Source organism: Helicoverpa zea, chromosome 3 (genome assembly GCF_022581195.2).
Source record: "Helicoverpa zea isolate HzStark_Cry1AcR chromosome 3, ilHelZeax1.1, whole genome shotgun sequence".
Classification (NCBI taxonomy): domain Eukaryota; kingdom Metazoa; phylum Arthropoda; class Insecta; order Lepidoptera; family Noctuidae; genus Helicoverpa; species Helicoverpa zea.
Genome location: NC_061454.1, coordinates 10,476,417 through 10,496,063, shown reverse-complemented (window position 1 = coordinate 10,496,063; position 19,647 = coordinate 10,476,417). Strand labels below are relative to the sequence as shown.

Sequence of the window (19,647 nt, the reverse complement as noted above, 5' to 3'; positions counted from 1 at the left end):
TCGTGGGTTCCAGATTGTTTTACACATTGTACCTTTTTCAGATTCAGCTCCTATGACATAGTTGCTCATGGATTCCTTCTTATGGTTGGTCCATTTTAAAGTGCTTGATGTAGTAACTTGTTTTAGCTTCGAATTGTACAGCCCAGCTCCAGCTTCGGCAGCCGTATGAACTGCCAGAGTGGCAGTCAATAGCACCACCCACCATCCACTTTGGCAATTTCTATATCTCTTCATCATAGCACTGTAACAATGAAACAAATATTCTGTAAGAACGACAAGAAAATATAATTTATTTTACCAGAAAACTTTTGGTTTCATCAAACATAATGTTTTTAATAGAATATGTTGTACATAAATTGAAGACCAGTAATATATTTTTAAATCACCTATAAAGATTATGGTCCCACTTGACCTGAATATTTACGCGGATAGATTCAAACAAGTAAAGTTTAAAAATACAGAGTATAGTGCCAACTGCTGATAAAATTAAATGTAAAAATAAATTGAGAGTCGTAAACGAGAAATTAAAACTTTTCACCGTAGGTAAACAAAGAAAATTTTATGCGCCGCCTTTGTTTTCTAAGCGATCGTTTTTGATTGCTTCACAAATCATGGGGTGGAAAATTTGTTAAGAGTATTACTAAATAATCCATATCAGATGGATGGTTGCATGGGTTCAATAGCTACCTACTTTTGCCATGGTAACAACCATGGCGGTCATAAAGGTTTTTCTGAGCTTACTCCAAAAATGCTTGCTGCATTACCATTCGAACGACCCTTCAGCAATAAATTGCTGCGACCCCAAAATTTTATCTAAATGTACATTCACAAGATATGAAAGCAGTCGTTTTTCCCTGCTTATCGCTTTTTATAATTGGCAGTTAACATGTTAAAAAAGAATATCAAAATATACCATTTCTTGTGGCACCTGTTTATAGACCCTATAGTTATAAGTTATACCCAACAAGCCCTGGTTGCTATAGACCAGATTTTATAAAAGTTTACATTATATTTTGTGAGTACATCGGCTAAAAAGGTTGTGGTGGGATTCGATCTTCCGGAAACTCAATTTCCTTGACTAAGTTACGTTACTGAAAGCAGATCGCGCTGAGCTCAACGATGTTTCCCCTAGCAAAGTTGATGCGGGAGATACGGTATTACATTCTATTTTGTATCTCAAGAATTCTTTTTATACAGACTCCTTTGAAAGGTTAAATTATTTTGTAATGTGAAAACGTTTTCTGATATAATAAAAAGTATAGCGGAATAATAGCGGAAAGATGTTCTAGATGCAGTAGGCGTGTAAGTAGGTGGAGGACAATCGATTGAAGTCAGTTCAGGCGACAACTTGCATTTGCTTCTAGTTATCCTGTTTACTAGGTACGCCATGTTTCATCCGATTTGTTTTGTTAACGTGATGTGTTCTATGTAGATTTAACTTGATTATAGATCATTTTATATATTCAGGATTAAACACACTATTACTGCTGTTTGTATATGGTCTCTTAGGGATTTAACATAATGATGCCATCACCTCAGTAGATGTTGATTAATATAAATGAGACAGTTTATATAGGTAATTGTTGCTTTGTACGATACAATATACAAGGCTAACTGATAACTAAACACTTATTAATCACAGGTTCTACTAGAGTTTAGGATAAGTATACATAATTGTGCAAAGTATGTCTATTCATAATTGCATTATTTATTTTCAGGTAAGTCGCCTTTCTGCCTTCATTACTTTATGTAAGTACACATTTTTAATGAAAGAAATGCTTTACAAAATATTATTGATGTTTTTACGAACTTTCAATTCGATATATTAGACATTTATAATAATAATGCAAATTGCTAAACTGCCAGCAGACTGCAAGGAATCCTTATCTTTTAATAAAAAAACATCTATAAATATTAGAAGTATAAGAACCTCTAATAAATCATCGTTAGTGGCCATTCGAGTAAATTCTATTTAATAAGTTCAATTGGAGATTGACACGGACCATTTTGTGCGGCACAAATCCTGACTCTTCCCGTCCCTTTGTTATTTGATTAACTTATGAAATATTGGTTTCCCAATAGGGATACTCTGCCATAAAGTATACGTAATTAGTCACGGTAGATTTATAGCTTTAATTATATTCTGGACAAGCGCGCCTTATTCCCAATCGCCAGATGTGAGCAAGTAAAGTTGGAAATATTTAATTCGGTCATAGGTTACGCGATAAGAAAATATTCACCTTCTATCAAGTTTAGACATGAATAAAGCGCGATAAACAAGAGTATAAGATAACACAATTTATCTTTTTTTTTCTAAACTGGTTATACAAACAATATAGGATTTAAATGCAACGATTGACTTGTAACAACGCGTTGTATTATTTTAATTCCGTTCTATTGTCCCACAGTACGCAAAATTAACTTTGGCTAGGTCGCATTCCGTCAGGCCGAGTCAATCGAGTCCCTTTGTGGCGGCGCGCATAGCGTGTCCAAACGCAGCTTTTGTGTGCCCGCCAATATGACACCTAGCTGAATCGATTAACTGATTTCTCTGTATGTATGTATTTACTTCACCCTTCATATGATATAGTATGGCTTATTTCCAACATTTATTCGGTAGGTACTACCTTCTGCTGAGCTGAACTTTGTGTTTTCTTAGAAATGCGTTTAGATAAATAACTTCTTCGCAAACGGTATATAAAACTATAATGAAGATAATAAGAATCATATCGATATGAACTATTAATCTTCTCGGTAACATCTCTGACGAGATTAAAACAACAATTAATTCAGGATTAGATGAAGTCTACTGTGTAATATTTTGATGGTAAATTCGCAATCTGATAGAGTAATTTACAGTAAACTACGTCGTCCCCTGTGAAACGAGATGATAGAATGATAACTTGAACAAAGGAAGCCCAGACAATTACTCAGCGGTGGCTTTAATGAGTCGATTTAAACACCCCATACGTTCCTTCCGAAACAATACCTCCCGTCTGCGTGTTTTAGAGCAACTCTCGATGCGACGAGGGGAGACAAACTACAAACAAAACAGGGAAATCTTTCGTCTGAGTTACCTCACTTCACTGGATCATCATCACCCCTCTAGGATGTTTCTCTTTCACTACATTTTTCCAAACAAAAACAAGGGATTCATTTTATTTCGGACGTGTTGTGCTTGTGACATATTTAATTTCACGGATTCACTTGATCTCCCTAGTGGATCTTGGACAAGTGTTAACATTTTCTGAATGCAATATTATTTTATCCGGCCGATAAGGTAATCATGTCATCATGAAATCCGAGTAAACCCCGCAAAGATATTGTACAGAAACAGTATTTTTCAAACATGACATCATGTTAGGCAAACTCGTATTTTGTAACAATATTGCTGGCAATAAAAGTTTATGTTGTTCAGCGACGTGGTTTGTGGTGACTGCAGCTTTCGAGGTCACATTTTATGAATAGTTTGCCCGTAGCCATAACTAAATTGCAAATATATGTGCCAACTTCAATGGTTCTATGAATGTCAATGTTGTCAAGTTTTCCGGAGGGGTTGGCGCGACTTTTTATAGAATGTTGTGATGTACGCATAATAGTCATTTGTACTAATCGGATCAGGCAAATATTTAATAATCAAGAACTTTCTATCTTTCAAGAACGATTCTTTTAACTTCCAAGGAAACCAAGAAGCAAATGACTTGGTCTCGGAAAATCAAGAAGCAAATGACCCAAAGAAAGTTCATCCAAGTAGTGAACCGAAATAAACCTTCGTATACGATTCATTGAATTGTTTCGCTTATATTGTTTATCTCGGTACCAAGTACTTTAGATGGTACTTGTTTATCTTCAGTTCCGACGCTTCATTGTCCCGACAGAGATCATTAATCTTGACGTTAACTACGAAGTCTTGCTATAATTACGTCTGTTATATTATATGAGTCACAGTTTTTAAAATAGCTTCTACATAACAGTTTCTATCATTATGTTTTCATTTTACATAGATGCCATCAATATAAAAACACAAAGTATCTAAGGCAATAAGATATCGCCGTTTAATCAATGTACTTATTGTAAGGAGGTAAGCTCCCCGGGCAATAGCTCGTACGCTAATCGCATTACCCACATGCAATCAATAATACTAGACAGGATTACTGTCGGCTATAACGTACTAACATTTATGGGTAATATGATGCTTTATAAAATAGATGCAATAAAGTATCGTTTACGTTTTGTAAAAATATTGACTGGCTACCTATGGAGGAAAATAGTAGATACTAGATCAACTGACACATTGAGGAAGTACAAGGTTAGGAACGAATTCTTGGCAGAAGTTTAACAGTTAATTTTAATAGCATATTTAAAATAAGTACCGTACACTCTGCAGAACATTAATAGAAGTTATGAAATGTCACATACACGTGTGTGTTTATGAAGCATGTTTAGGGTCATCATATTCATAAGCAAATAAATGTCAACGCCGCTGAACCGAGAACACCTTATGCCTCATGAATAATTTTAGCAAATTACCTACACGCTCGAATGTTCAATGTGGAACTGATACATATGTACATTGGCATATTTAATTCTAAAACTCTGGAAACATTACACGACCACTCTATACAAGTTGTATGCGCGTTTATTGTCCTGATCCGACTCTGCGAAACAGCACTAAGCTTTTAACCCAGTTGTGCTGCTGCTTACAATGCAAATATTCCGTTAACGTTAGCGCAAAGGCTCTGGGGTGAGTCGGACACTGTGCTAATTAAATAGCACGCCTTATATATTAACAGCATTGGTGAAGTTTTTACTCTAACGGTATGCAATATTAATTGAGATTTTTCAATAATTATTGAATCACTCTACCGTAGCGGAACCGCTACAGCTGTTTTGTTTCTTAGGCAATTCAATTGCACCTATGAACTCCTATCCTGCAGTGACAACGTCCTCTTTTGCATTCTTAAAGAATATGAACTATTTGAATAACCACTCAATTAAAGCGTACGATCATTGCCAAGTCCATTCGTCGAGGGGTCCCATTGACCTTTCTTCATATCTCACGACAGGATAAAACCATTAAGAATACGTCTTTACTGTATTAAAAAGGAACAATAAAGTTGACTATTACTTTGCGCTGTTTCTTTCTATATTTAGAACCGCCATTTGTCATGTCAACATTGTTAAATACATTGCAGTGGTCTATAGTCGCAGTCGGGTGTTAGATGGGCGGTCCTCATTGGAGGGCAATTATCGCAGTAATGGCTTCGTTATCAAACGACGTTTCATCTCTGTAGTTCTAATGAAACGAGTTCGGCTTTCTTTAACAAGTGTACCTACATACTATTTATATCAGAGCATTGTCGCTTGAGTGAAAGCTCGGACAAGGTCACATTATTGCCTTAACAGTTCTTTGTTTGTTAGTTATTTAGAAAGAGGTTCACACCATGGTTTACATTCACTATGAATCGGCACCACTTGATTATCGTAGGAAGGTTTCTAACGGAGTCTTCACAAATTGGATTTTTAAGTGCCGTTACCAATTTTGTGCCTTTTCTTTTGGGAAACACAATTACTTTTATAACTTGCTTGCTGAAGAATAAAATTGAGTGAAACGCCCAAAATGGTTTTCCACTGAATGCAGTTAGTTATTCATAAACTTTTCTGAGGTATGTAGGTACTACTTGTATGTTTTTACATTTAATCTTTACAAGTAAGTTAGCGGTACACGCAGAACAATGCAACATACGTCCAATGAATGCCGATGATATGTGTTTTTGCAGCCACGGCACTGCAAATAGCTCTCTCGGGCGCCATCGTCTCTCGTGTACCGCTGCTAACTGTCAATAAATCTTTCGCTTTATTAGTATTCATCTGAGTCTGTCCTGCCAAGTTGCCAAATTGGAAACAGTGGTTTTACTCGTGTAATTTACTATTTTGGTAGCATATTGATGAACTTGCTTTTTATTTTCTCCTTTTCTGCCTTGATTAATGGATGGTGTTAATCAGTGCGGTTGGTCATTACTATCAGCCAGGCAGTGACGCTGGCAGCTAGCAGTGCCACACAGGCCGGTGCGCGCGCGCTGGCGCGTGAACCAGCTGATAGCGTGGGAACAACTTCATGCATGCATAGCCTGCTTCACATACTCGTACACTATGGCGCCTCAGATTCGTATCTTGATTGCAATGGAATAAATGGACCGTTAATTCACCGATTCTTTGCTTTTCAGTGACATATTTATACAACCAATAAAGCCTATTGCATTTCAGTTCAGCCTTGTTATCCAGCACATAAACGTTATACCAGATCTGCGTCGCGCCACCCAGAAAATGTGTATTTTTTATAACAAAAACATAATACAGACGGACTATGGTATAATGAAATGTTGTGAACGAAGCTGCGAGGGGTGTTGTGCCGCGACTAGCCTCATATGAGGCGTACTTGAATATCTCTTCAAAGCTTTTAAAACAATAGGATGCGGGCTTTGTGGTTTGTTGACGATGTCGCCTTGAGCTCGTAGACGTAGTTGACAACACAATTAAGTGCTCAATGAGCGCCAATCAAATGAATTTGAACGTCGTTTCTTCACACATTGTATGGTTAGAAGGTGCTTTTGAGAATTGTTATAGCCAGTTTGCATGTAGGTTTATGATTATTTCTTATCGTCTTCCACATGAAGGGATGGCTTATCACGTGGTTATGTTCTTTAGTTTACTCGGCATATTTTCTTTCAAGTACTTCAAAATCGAATATTGTTCAATAGTATCTGTATATAGTTCAGAAAACGGATGTGAAACACTGTAATTTCACTCGTGTAGTAGACGCAGTAAGAACGGTATGTCCACATTCGTCACGCAATGGCCTGTTCGTGCCCCACATGGTATCTCGGGTACCTTTTCCATTACCTTAATGGAGGTCATTGGTGATGTGCACTCAATAAAAAGTATATTTTTGCTTATTGTTTGTAAAACAGTTAACTTCCGCTAGTTAAAATTATGAATGAGATAGTTCCGTTTGGACGGGCAGTATTTGTTCGCTTCGGGTTCGCAGTGGCAACCGCGAGGCGTGACGGCGTTGGTCGGGAGATGTCCCATGATAATAACGGCAGAGCTGTTTTAATCATAATTACAGTTCAGGTTCCTGCAGTAATTTCCGTTCAAAGTTCGTTGTGCTGTCTGCAAAGGGTTCTGAACTCCTGACTCATTTGAAATAAGTTTATCTTTAGATTTTAATCAGCGATTATTCATTTGATTACCATTATTCGCGGTTAATTTCGTTTTTTATGTATCAGACTTGAGTTCAATTCAGATATGAACAAATAATTCACGAAGAACTGCAGGTGTGATATTAATACCCGTAACCTGTTACTCCCGATTAACTTACATAGATTCGTTGGCACTACAATCTGCTATGTTGCTTTTACACTAATCTAAATCGAAGTGGATTGCCTAGATATACAGTTTAAACGCTGCATAAATTAAAGTGTATATCTAAACGGACATCCACAATTTTAGCGCGTCATCGGCCGTGGACCGAAGGCTGCGCTTCGATAAATTAAGCATGGTTTATCCTAAGACAAAGTTAGGCTATAAATCAACCGGCAAGGGGCTAATTAACACAAGCTCGGATAGAGTCCGTATCATCGCACCTGCCGCCTGCGCCGATCTGCGGACCGATGTTAGAACTAGCAATTTTCCATGTCAAACGCGGTTAAATGAGGGACCAAAAGATTTATTACAAATTATGTAGTTAAAGGTTGGCGTACAATTTACTTATTAGACGACCGTAAACTAGTGTTAGCTCATGAAACGAACGGGAACAACTGTTCGTTCTATGAGAGTGGAACTTGATGTTTGCGAATAGGAGCATATCTCTTCACCTGTATGTGTGTCCATAAATATTTCAATTTAGTACTAGAAGTATCGTGGATGGCGTTTAAATTAGGTGAATTATAATACATATGATACATAGAATTATGTACATACATAATGTATAAAGATAATAAATGTCCGTATTGCAGATTACCTATCAGCATATTTATGAATTACTTACACGTCCTATACCGTTTATATTCATACATAATTCTCATATAAAGATTGGAAATATCGCAAGCGGAAGCTTCAACTGGCATGGAAGCAAACATATCGATGAATCTTAATTGTACACAGCCGACATTACCAACCTTAGTAGTTTGTCCAGTCTAAACAAACTCCGTTGTACGACAACTTTTCAACGCTGTTATGTATTTGAGTACTGAACTAACCTGTTCTCATAATGTATTGTTTGGGCAGAATGATATTAGTAATTTGTCTTAAATAAATGGGGAATCATCAATGCAAGATTCAATTAATATTATACATTGAGATAAAGTTGTATATACCAACAACTATAGCTACCTGAATATACCAACTAAGCCAACATAACAAAACATGTACAACACATAACATTATGGACTACAAACATTAGAAAGCAAAGTGCATTAAGATCGGGTGAAAACCGACACCTCAATTGCTGAAGATAAGTCATATTGATTACGGCAATTTGTTGAGCCGCTCTGACAAGCTGTTGTCCATTTTAGAACGTGTCGTGTTCAACCTTCTGCAATGTTATACGCACACGACTTACAAAAACATGTTTTAGAACTTTATCGACTTAGACAGCCGTATAAACATATAAACCTTTGGTCATTTTACGGTTGTCAATAACATAAATTATCAAGTAGATGACGTTTTGAGGAAAAGCGAGTATGTATACCTCTATACTTGTTTATCGTGCCAAACAGGTATACACTTGGATCTGGGGGATTATGTAATGAAGTGCAAAAAGCGGATGGAGAGAACGACAATCTGGGGCTCCCCACGATTTGCGCGACAACGAGCAGCAAGGTCGCCGTCTGATTGTCGGTAATAGTGGCACTTATGATTTACCGACGACACATTGGCCTAATTTTGGCTGCACTTTTCTAACTTCCAAAATTCAAGCGCGCTAGACATCACCAAATCATAAACCAGAACAAGTTTTATTAAATCTTGCAAAACGCAGTGAAATCTCGTTGTCTGTCATGGAAGCTTTTCATACATAAACATTGGCTCTGGAGTTTTCCAGGCGAATTCTGTATTTCCCTATTAAGTCGTTAGGATAATGGTCATTTGCGTAACTCGCGATGCAGATCCGGCACTTGTTTGATATTGAGAGGCCAATTGTGGCCCGTCCTGACTCCTGACAGGATGATAGTGGGCAACTCTCGAACGTGCTCGTCGTGACTATTTTTAGAACGTTGATGGCATCACCGAAACATTCCATTGAATTGTCAATTTCGTGTGCTTTTTGCGCCGAGTGCGTCTCGCTTCAGTTGTTGCCTGTTGGGTATGTTTGGTATGGCAACTATGAAATTGCGCCGTGACTGTGTTACAAATTGTAATTGACTTTGTCAAGTTCAAACTGATTACCATGTGGTACACGCACTCTAACTACTCACATAAGAGATCGCAATACATTGAATATTAAAATTGCGACTTTTATTGAATTTTAGGATATAAAAATTACCTTATTTGGGAAAGGCTATAAAATTTCCAGGATGACAAATAACTCCAACTGGTTCACAAAATCTGAAAGATAAGAAAACATTTGTTATTGTTAAATTTTTCCACGTAGTAACGAATACTCCGAAGTATACAAGACGATTGTCATTTAGTTCAATCGATACTATTTCGGTCCCATTCTCAAACGAACAAGACCTTGGGGTCTACTCTAATTCAACGAAACAAAACTTCGATATCGAACGAAATTCAAACGAAGTTTCGTTAGTGACCCTACTCTATTTCATTTTCGGATGCGCATACGAAGTTCGGAACCATAGACAATTTTCGTGAACGAATGGAATCTATAATATTGTGTGGGGCTTTTATGATGTCGACTAAACTAAGTTACGGTTTTTACTTTAACTTGAAATTATTAAACTTTTCAGCTTTACTTATTCATGTAACATTATAAATGTGATTCATTACATATTTCTTGTAATATTCATGCAAACAATCTTAACTTTCCGGCAAAAAATATTTTTTCAACTACATTCGACTCGACACTATAAAAAACCCTTTGACAGTCATTGCTAACCAACTAATTTGAAGAGTACTATTTCATGCCAAAAATGGGTAATCACGTATGACAACCAAAAATAGCTGCTTATTACAATCTTATCAAAACATGTCAACTTACAATTCTTTGTTTGAATACTTTGATAAGTTTTCTGAAGTGTGTTTCTCAAGTGTCGTATTAAATAAATCATGTTTCCAAGTGCTTTTATACCAAGGTACGCGTTCCCTAAGGAAGTATTATGTCGTACTTTACTACAGTCCGACTTCTACGTAGGTACGTCTGCTGTATTTTGGTTCGCAACAAGTTTGTTTTGGATTTAAAAACTTCGTGAGTAGATATCATATTATACAAATGCAATATTTGGTTTCGCTCTAACGCTATTGCCTTTTCTAATACTAATCATTTATATTTTCAGTTTAAAATGGCTCCACATAAGGGGTTCGGCAACTCCTCAACAAATCGAAACCGTTCTCAATTTCCTGGACGAACATAGAGATTAAGCTAGTGGTAGATTGAATAGTTGAATCCAGCCAGGAAGATAACCTGAGAGTCCAGCTGTAATAGCTGCCTATGTACCACCACCATTGACGCAAGAATGTCTAACTTTCACACCTTGTAAGTATTTTACTGTGGTATATTGAGTAATGCTATTGTAAATAAATTGTACACAATATATTTACAAGCGAGCGAATACAGATTAACTTTACTATTGAACAATGATTGCATCTTTTTTATTATGTTTGCATATGGTATTAAATGGGTCAAGTGTTGAGTTGAGAACTTTTTGTTGTTACTTAACCCATTCAAGTGTCTTAGCCATATTTTGTTTACGCTGTTGTTCTGAGCTATTGACTGAAATTGGAATGTTGTTTTGCAGCCTCTCGACATACACACTCAACAAGGAGACGATCTGCCAGCACAGTGTAAGAAGCAGATTGTATCAATATGAAGAGGAGGGTGCACAGAGAGAGACGGTGAAAAACGCAGAGCTTGCAGGCATCAGGGGCGAATTGGCAGGCATCAGTGCTACCCTGTTGCAGCTGCATAACACAATAAAGGAATATGTGGATAGGAATTAAGATTCTGTTAATGTATTGTTAGTCATTAATTGTGTTTAGTATTTCTTTGTTATTAATTTGTTATGTTTAAACAGGGTAATAGTAAATAAAACTTTAAGTAGGTATATAATTTATTCTTTTATTTAACTCTAAAAGAAAGAAATAACATCATGTCAAATTCTTAAAATCAATAAACATAGTTCTTCTGGAGCATGTTATGATGTGCTTGAGTAGAACTTTGTTCTACCTATTCCTTTCTAAAATTTGCACTAACAAAGCTCTGCAAAGTTGTATCTGCCTTCAAGAGAATCTTCAACAGCTTTATGTATAGGTATCATCATATGCCCCATAGAGCATACCCAGAGTCACCTAAAATATACATGTATATGAAAATATGTGAATAACACTACTACACAATATAAACTTGTAAGTTTGGGGTACCGTTTTTGTCCCAACTTGTACAAATATATTCAAAATGCAATAAAGTCAAACATACCTAACAGATAAACTGTTTCATTCTGGAGACCTTCCAAGTGGCTTCTAATCTCTCCAAATATAATCATCATGTGTGTTGCTCCACCAAATGACACATCCACATTTGTTATATAGTAATCACTGTCACATATCTGAAAAATAATAAAGGATAGATGATCAGCATCATAATAAACAACAGTCAATGCCTCAATTAAATAATTGATGTTTAGTTCTTATACTTACAACGTGGGTGTTAAGAGAATGAAAATATTTTCGATTAAAATATTGTTCCTCATGCTCCAGAAGGTATAGCAATTGAAATATGCATTGTTTGGAGGTAATAAAGGCATGAATTCCTGGCACAACTCTTCGAAAAATTGCCGACTGAGTCTGTGATTTCCTACAAACTCTACGTCGGGAATTTCGCTAATATTTAATTGATTGCGCAAGCACTGCCGGTTCCTTCTTCGCTCTACACGATCTTCACGTAAAGCTGCTTTAATTAAAAGCATTTTTATAGCCTTTGCCAATAATTTTCACACAAAATTCACAAAACGAAAAGTAACACGAAAATCAAACGATAACTCTTTTGGTTTCGTTGAATTTGAGGTTAAAATTCCGAAGTTTCGTCTGTCAAACTCAAATATTCGTTCGTATCATTTCGAATTAGAGTAGGTTTATAGACAATAAACGTCAAACAATCTTCGTTCGTACGAAATTTCGGAACGAAATGGAACCGTGGTAAGAAGTTCGCGAAATTTCGTACGAAAGTTCGTTTTTCGGTGAATTAGAGTAGACCCCCTTGTCCTTAATTTGTTGCTTAAATTAAAAATATCTTCCAAACGTGACTGACGTAACTGTGTAGATCTATAACATCTAGCACTGTTATGTGGTCAGGATGTTGTGAGAATTTCTTGTGTATAATCGCGTACACTAATGTATTTGATTACTGTGTTCTTCGTATCAGGTACATAACAGTATTAACAAGGAAGATAATTATTTAATGGTCGCGAACGCGGAGAATCTTTGCAATAAAAACTAGTTGCATTAAAGTGGCTGCAGCTGCCTATTATGTTTTTTAGTTGTTTTATGCAACAGATGTTCAACAATATCAAATTCAAGCAGCTGCTTAGATTAGTCACAATTTCTAAGTGAAATTGCCGATGTGCACTAAACATATAATGGCTGGATTTGTTTACTACGCTGTTGTTTGTATGTGTCATTAATAAATGAACATACGAAACCGCAATACTGTCATAATCCACTGACAGTACGTGGTCACCCATAACAAAGAAATAAACACTATACTGAATGCAAGACTTAAGAATATATTAACATAAAATAATCATATTATTAAAACATAATAAGTAAGACCTATCATTCTGGAAAAATCCAGGATTATGCAACAAGTCGAAAGAACGCGTGTTTGAGTTGATGCAAGTGCGTTTTATAATGCAGTCGTTATGCGGCGCTGAGTCGGCCTTCGCCACGGCAACGGTCCCATTGTCCACGACTGTTACAATGAACACTTGGAAACCAGATACCACCTCTTATGTGTTGTGTCTCCGGTTTAATAATTACAAAGTGCACGGGAAGTGCTTAGTTCATGCGACCACTGAAAATTATCACTTGATTGCACTTAGTTCCGAGCCCAACTGCAATATGAGCCGAACATTTTTGATCGATCTGTCCATTAACTAGTAGATTCGCCGACATCCGGGCGAGGCGGCATCAGTAGTCTCTTCGTTAGTTAGTGGGTTACAGCACTGAATCGGATCAATTTACCGAATTTTACTTGCATTTTTTTTAATTGGCTGTGTCTCGATGCTTCATTATGTTGAAATAATTATCTTTTCTATTTTTCTACATATTTCTCACTCTCTGTGTGCACTTTGTGTATATTAACACACAAATAATACAGCATGTGTATGCGGTTTATAATCCCATTTTGCAGATTGCTCAGTTAACCACAAGAACGCGCGAGAGAGCCAGGATTTCCAATAACGCGAGGGGAACTCGATGGACAGGCAATTGTCTTGACAGGGGTCAAATAACCAAAGAGGCAAGGGAATTGGCAAATACAAGCAACCTTTTTATTCCATGGACTTTAGGCCGACCTTTATCATATATTTTCGCCATGTTTTTTGTTTCCTTTCCCTCGTTGTATTTCGCTTCCGTTTGTACCTACGTATAAACAAAAACTAACCCTAAGTTATCTTTTCGTTGCGTATTCTTAACTCTTTGTCACCTAAGTCAGGCAGTTTAATTGTTTTGTATCAAACACGCCTCATTCATATGCACGTCATTTGACGTGGGATATGGCAGCCCATACAAACCGCCCCCACAATCCCATTCTAAATTGCCTGACAAAATCTCGCATCCCTTTGTGTAATAGAGTTATTATTACGGGCCGCTGATTTGATGAGGAACCCTCAGATATTATAGGTAACAAAATGGCCTTTCGGCTATAAAAATATTTTAGCTATTTAAAAACGATACATTCCTTTATACATATTCTAAAAACACAAATAAACTATAGAGCCAAAATCATTACACCGTCTTCAAGGTCCTTGTTCGCTAAAATGAAAAGCAAGCTTCGAGTATAAATTATTTTCCCGGCTAGCTTGGAAATGTCGAGACTATAGGTCGTTTCCCGTAGGGTGGTGGGGGGTTGTGGAACAGCGTAGTTTCCTCTGTTGCCATAGCGACGCCCCGCACGTGGCCCGTCCTTTTGCAACCTGCCTCCGAATTAGCAGACTGAAACACGACCCTTAAAGGCATCATCCCATAGGTTATAGACATTATAGTGGTCGGCTACACCGAAAATGTGCCATCAGTAGTAATCGCGCGTGTGATAAATATGTTTACCACACCCCTTTGAGTAAATGATGTGCTCGCTGCATTGTCAGCCCGGAAAAGAGGATTGTAAAAGCATATTACATTTAAATTGATAATCACACCTCCCCCTTTGCCTTTCTGTGCGTTCTATTGAGATTTACAGTTTTTTTTTTATAAACGGTTTCTCGCAGTGTTGTGTTACTGTGAGGTGGCACCCTAGTCTAATTGCATTTCATTTATTCAAGACTCTAGTACCCTCAAACGATCAAGAAACCGACATGGGGGTTGCTGCCCTAGTTGCTCATTAGTTTATGCTTTTAGGTAGATCTTATTAATTATTAAAGCAAAGTATTCATTTGCAATTTTTTACACAAATGTGTGAACTTCGTGAAAAATGGGCTTGATTTTTTTTTTTGAGTTTAACTCTAATCTCTTGGACTTATCTCGGACTCTTTCGACTTTTAATCGAGGATTGCGATCCGGCATCATTTGCCGAAAAAAGGTTTCATTAATCGCTCGGTCGGCATCGAGGTTCCCCCACGGATAATGCTCTGATAAATGGTTAGAAACAGTTTAAAATTCAAATTGGATTCAATTTTGAGATAGTCCGAACTTATGGGCCGGTTCTTTAATCGGATTTGGTAACACTCCTGCGAGATTAGGATGTAGATGTTTTTGGCGAAGCAAATTATAGATTAAATGGTTTTGCGAATGCCTATAGGTATTATAAAGTACAGCCTTTTGGGAAGCGACCTATCAAGATTGGAGTAGTTACTTTTACTAGATTATTCCATAAAATAATTACTCCATAATAATATTCGTGCTGACCCTAGGGAGTACTGCGAAGAGTATGTCATGTAACAAATTGCTGCTGATGTCATGCTTGTTCAATGTTCAGTAATAAAAACTCCCCTCTGGTAAAGCAATCGATACCCAGTACCTCCATTATATATTTATTGCAAACAGGGTCTAGGGGCCGCTGAGGAAAATGGAAATGTCCTACAAACTTTATACCGCTGCCAAGACTTCACTTGATTTAACCGTAATTGTGTAAAGTCGTACTGAAATATTTTTTCTTAACTTTGTTTTTGTATTTACTCACTATTATTGTTTCCTAACTTTATTTTTAATACGGCACATATAGGGTAGGTTCCTAAAATGGCAGGTTACTAAATAGTACCTTCGATTTTATTCTTTGTGTACATAAGCTGACCTGCATGAAAATTATGAATTGTTGGCGTGCTACGAATGTAAACCAATTACAATTTATAAAACAATGCTAGTATAATCGCTTACAGTTTAAATCGTGTGAATGAAATATTAAAACAGTGTGCAATAAATTAGTTTTGTGCTCACATAAAACGTGCGTTGGTAACAAATAGATAGTTCTTTACAAAGATAATATTCATTCGGAGCGGTTCCGGTTATGGTAATGTCTACCAGTGTCCTTGAGGTGACTGTGAATTTTAAATGGTTTAGATTTCTTGTCATCGTTACCTAATAGTACCTACCTGAAGCTATTTATAATTATGGCTTCAACTCGTTGTATTTCAAATTGAGGTAAACTATGTTTTGAATTTGCAACTGGAGCCCGCAGAAGTTAATTATTCCTCTATGTAACAAGTTCACATGCTTATAATACCCGATGGCTGTTAACTTTGCGTTTATATGGACCGGGAGCTTTCCAACTTTGCCTGCCGAACAAACTGTTCGGGCAATAAACATTGAACAATATCTCACTAATTTCCTTGTCCGAAGTTAGCATCCGAATACAAATGAAGTTTTACGAAATACTTTGATATTCACAGGAATATTTTCTGATCTATTCAATACTTTGCTTTTCTTTCTAAAAAAACTTTTTGCTTAGGATTCAGATTGCAAAGCTGACATAAATGTAGAAAAAGTCTACTTTATTACGTGGACATAAAATGTATTTTATTCTGCCGCAAATGGACCAAGTTTAGCTCCCCTAACGAAAAAGTTTTGCGCTTTGTAAACAGAACGCAAGCAGAGTTTGCCGTTTGCATATGAAATGCTGTTAGTAGTCCGGCAGCGTGGGGATTAAACCACACATCGGGAACTACATTTCTATAGGGACATGTTGCAGAGAGGAATGACTCATCGTAATAATGCTGATACAATTCCAACGTATACTTGTAACTTACTACGAATTACTCACAAATTCAATGCGTCACATAATTCCTTCGATGAGTGAGTCATTTGAACTTGCATTCAGTATTAAGATGAATGATTCGAGTCTTTATTGGATTCTGAACACTCATTTGAATACTACGAAATAGAAATCAAGGTTATAATAGTAACGAGCTTATCGGACTCCAGCGTATTTTAACGCCCAACTATATACTCTTGTAAAGGCTTTGAGTAGGTTGGTGCGATAACGGCTACTGTAAGTTACAGGAGGGCAATGAACCAAGCGCAGGGATGACTCATCGGTCACCGTAGCTTTTTGAAATCGCCATTTGCTTGCAAAAAACATGACTCCAGTTGACGATGAGACGCAAATGAACTCGCTTACTTCTCGGTCACGTTTGGATGGTTAAATTCTTGATGCATGCTCTAGTCACACGCAAAGCTGCATAGTTATTTTTTATGTCGGTACTTATCACATTCCTTATAGTGCTCCTCAAATTCAACAAATAGGAGTTAATTGAAGTACTCGAATATAACTCCATGGTCGACGGCAAAGGAACAAAGCATACGTATTGAATATTCATTAATGAACGCCATAATAACGGAAGGATTCGAGAGCTCTGCATTCCGCGTGGTGAGAGCCATTAACAATACTCCGAGCCACGGACAGAATGGACCGGGAGGGTACGATAATTTACCGGAGTTTTATTGTAATAAATGAAGTGTAAAGGGAGAGTCTATAGGTTTGTCTAAACACGTCGATATAAACTTTATTCATTTCAATAGGATAATATGCAAAACTTTCGCACTGTTAAACTTCTATCGTATTGATAATAGTAAATTACTTTTTATCAATGTTAGCATATCATTCACATTTCCCGTCTGTATAAACTTGACCCAGTTGCAATATGAGAGCAACTAGGAGAGCATGGCCTTCATCCAGTTTCCAATGCGAACATGTAGAAAATTCTGCACCAGAGAGTACGTCAATTATACCGACAACACGACCTGTAGCGTGTTTTTCGCGATGTGAACAGCTTCGGTGAAAATTTCATTTTGGAGTTCCGTTTCCGAGCAACGTTCGGGGTTGTTTGTTTGAATTCAATCAATTTGTTGGTTTTAACTCTTTGTTTTTTTTTCTCTTGCAACGTAGAGCGTTTTCACGTGTTATCCCCTGATGCCTTATACATAGATATATCATCGTTTTCCAAATTGAGCATATTAAAATTTCAAAAAAGATTAATAGGTACTGTGAATCCTACGCCAACGAATTGCCGCTCAAAATCACATTAACACTTTTAATAGTCTTGATTTAGGCGCCGAGACTTATCGAGTTACTAAACAAAGTTTTTTGCCTACAATAACATTAATTTGGAGAATGACGTGTAAACGATTACGAGGCAAGGTCGTCGATTAATTTCCGCGGTCATTTCATATAACGCGTGACACAGATGACACGAACATTACGTGTTTGTTATTTACATTATTACGTAAATGTTATATTTGAGTATTTTTATCCGAAAAATAGTTTCAGTTTAGCCTGTAACTTTTTGTTCGTTGTGTATATTTTATTTAACTTATATGGTCCACTATACCTTTATAAATATGTACCTCGTTACCTCGTACTTTGGCCAACGTTATGAAAGCCTTCACAAAAAATTACATATAATTTGCGGTAGTGATTTAGAACTAGGATCTTATTATTTTGTTTCTTAATTCAATATAATTTTAATGATATCTCTCACGTATCATCGACAGCGATCCAGAACTAGGTACTCCTTGAGCAAGTGCAGTAATGAGAGATGGATAATCAGTGGAGCGTGCATTAACGGGAGTCACACTTCAAGTGCAGCGGTCATATGATATATTGAAACGAAATATCTTTAATCTTACAGTATTAAATTTAGTCCGAGTGTTATATAATATAACATTCCTTCCTATGTGCTTATTTACCTTTTCTTCTCATATACCTACTTGTACTTTATTTTTACATTGTCAATATTGTTTACTTTATTTATCTTTCAATCTTTGAACTCTATTTTACTAACGATTTGTATAATGTATTATTAATATCTCATGTACCTCATTTAGGTTACAACTATTTACTGTTCTCAAAGGATGTTATTAAGTAATTAGCCAATAGTGATTATTTAAGTTGTTATTTACTTTTCCATTGATTTCTTCATATAAATACGTGCCCTTAAGTTAAAGTAAGTCAGTTCTATTCCGACATTCTATTGTTAAACTTGTAATCAAATCTTAAATAAAATAATATTTTATTTTAAAGTCGTTTTTGCCACTATCACATAACAAATTTGGCGCAGTCGGTAGGATCGCGTGTGCATAAAGACGAAGTTAAACGTGTAGACTCCAAACGGTCAAAATCGCCTAGTGACGAAGCACGGTAGCTGAAGGCTTTTAAACAACTTCGCCGGACCTTCGAGTAATGAAGCTCAGCATCGCGACCAGTATTTCACTGTTATGGTAAGTGGCCTAAAACGCATATTGCTCTGCTACCTCTCTATTTCCCATTGATCATTCAATCCTAATTCCTTAAATCTTATATTTTACATTCAAAACCTCATATCACGATGCCAGACACTAAAGTCTCCCCCAACTCAGAGATGGACCTAGGGACTCTCTTAAAACTAATTCCTGACTTTGACACCTCGCAAAATTCTCAAGTATATAGATTCATTCGGTCGTGTGACTCCGCGTTTAACCTTGCTTCAGTACATCAACAGGCAGTTCTCTTAACGTACGCCTTAAATAAGCTCACTGGACCAGGTTCATCAGACGTCCATTCTAAACAATTTTTTAAATGGTGCGACCTCAAACAGTTTCTTATCCAGAAATTCTCCCAAACAAAAACGCTAGCTCACTTAAATCTAGAACTACAATCCTACTTCCAAAAGCCTCAAGAAAGCATCACAGAATTCTTCCTTCGTGTTGATTTATGTAGAAGCAAAATTATAGAAAAACTAACGGCCGAAATCATAGATTCTACGTTAGAGGGTCGTAAAGCTACTA

The 19,647-nt window shown here is 36.7% G+C and overlaps 2 protein-coding genes and 1 long non-coding RNA gene across 3 annotated transcripts in view; 2 read left to right on the top strand and 1 right to left on the bottom strand.

Annotated features, from left to right (window-relative positions):
• The window catches only part of LOC124646004 (mitoguardin), a 73,137-nt gene that overhangs the window by 18,354 nt on the left and 35,136 nt on the right, over positions 1 to 19,647 (top strand). The window lies entirely within an intron of this gene.
• Positions 1 to 19,647, bottom strand: part of LOC124646007 (protein unzipped) — a 39,643-nt gene that overhangs the window by 3,131 nt on the left and 16,865 nt on the right. Inside the window, exons 2-3 of the mRNA XM_047186022.1 lie at positions 9,545 to 9,606; positions 33 to 241 (exon numbers count right to left, since the gene is read on the bottom strand). Coding sequence (XP_047041978.1) covers positions 33 to 237 — 205 coding nt within the window. The 5' untranslated portion in view covers positions 238 to 241; positions 9,545 to 9,606. The remainder of the gene's footprint in view (positions 1 to 32; positions 242 to 9,544; positions 9,607 to 19,647) is intronic.
• LOC124646010 lies at positions 9,741 to 10,571 on the top strand. The gene is made up of 2 exons (XR_006986294.1): positions 9,741 to 10,423; positions 10,512 to 10,571. It is a non-coding gene; the product is annotated as an uncharacterized LOC124646010 (long non-coding RNA).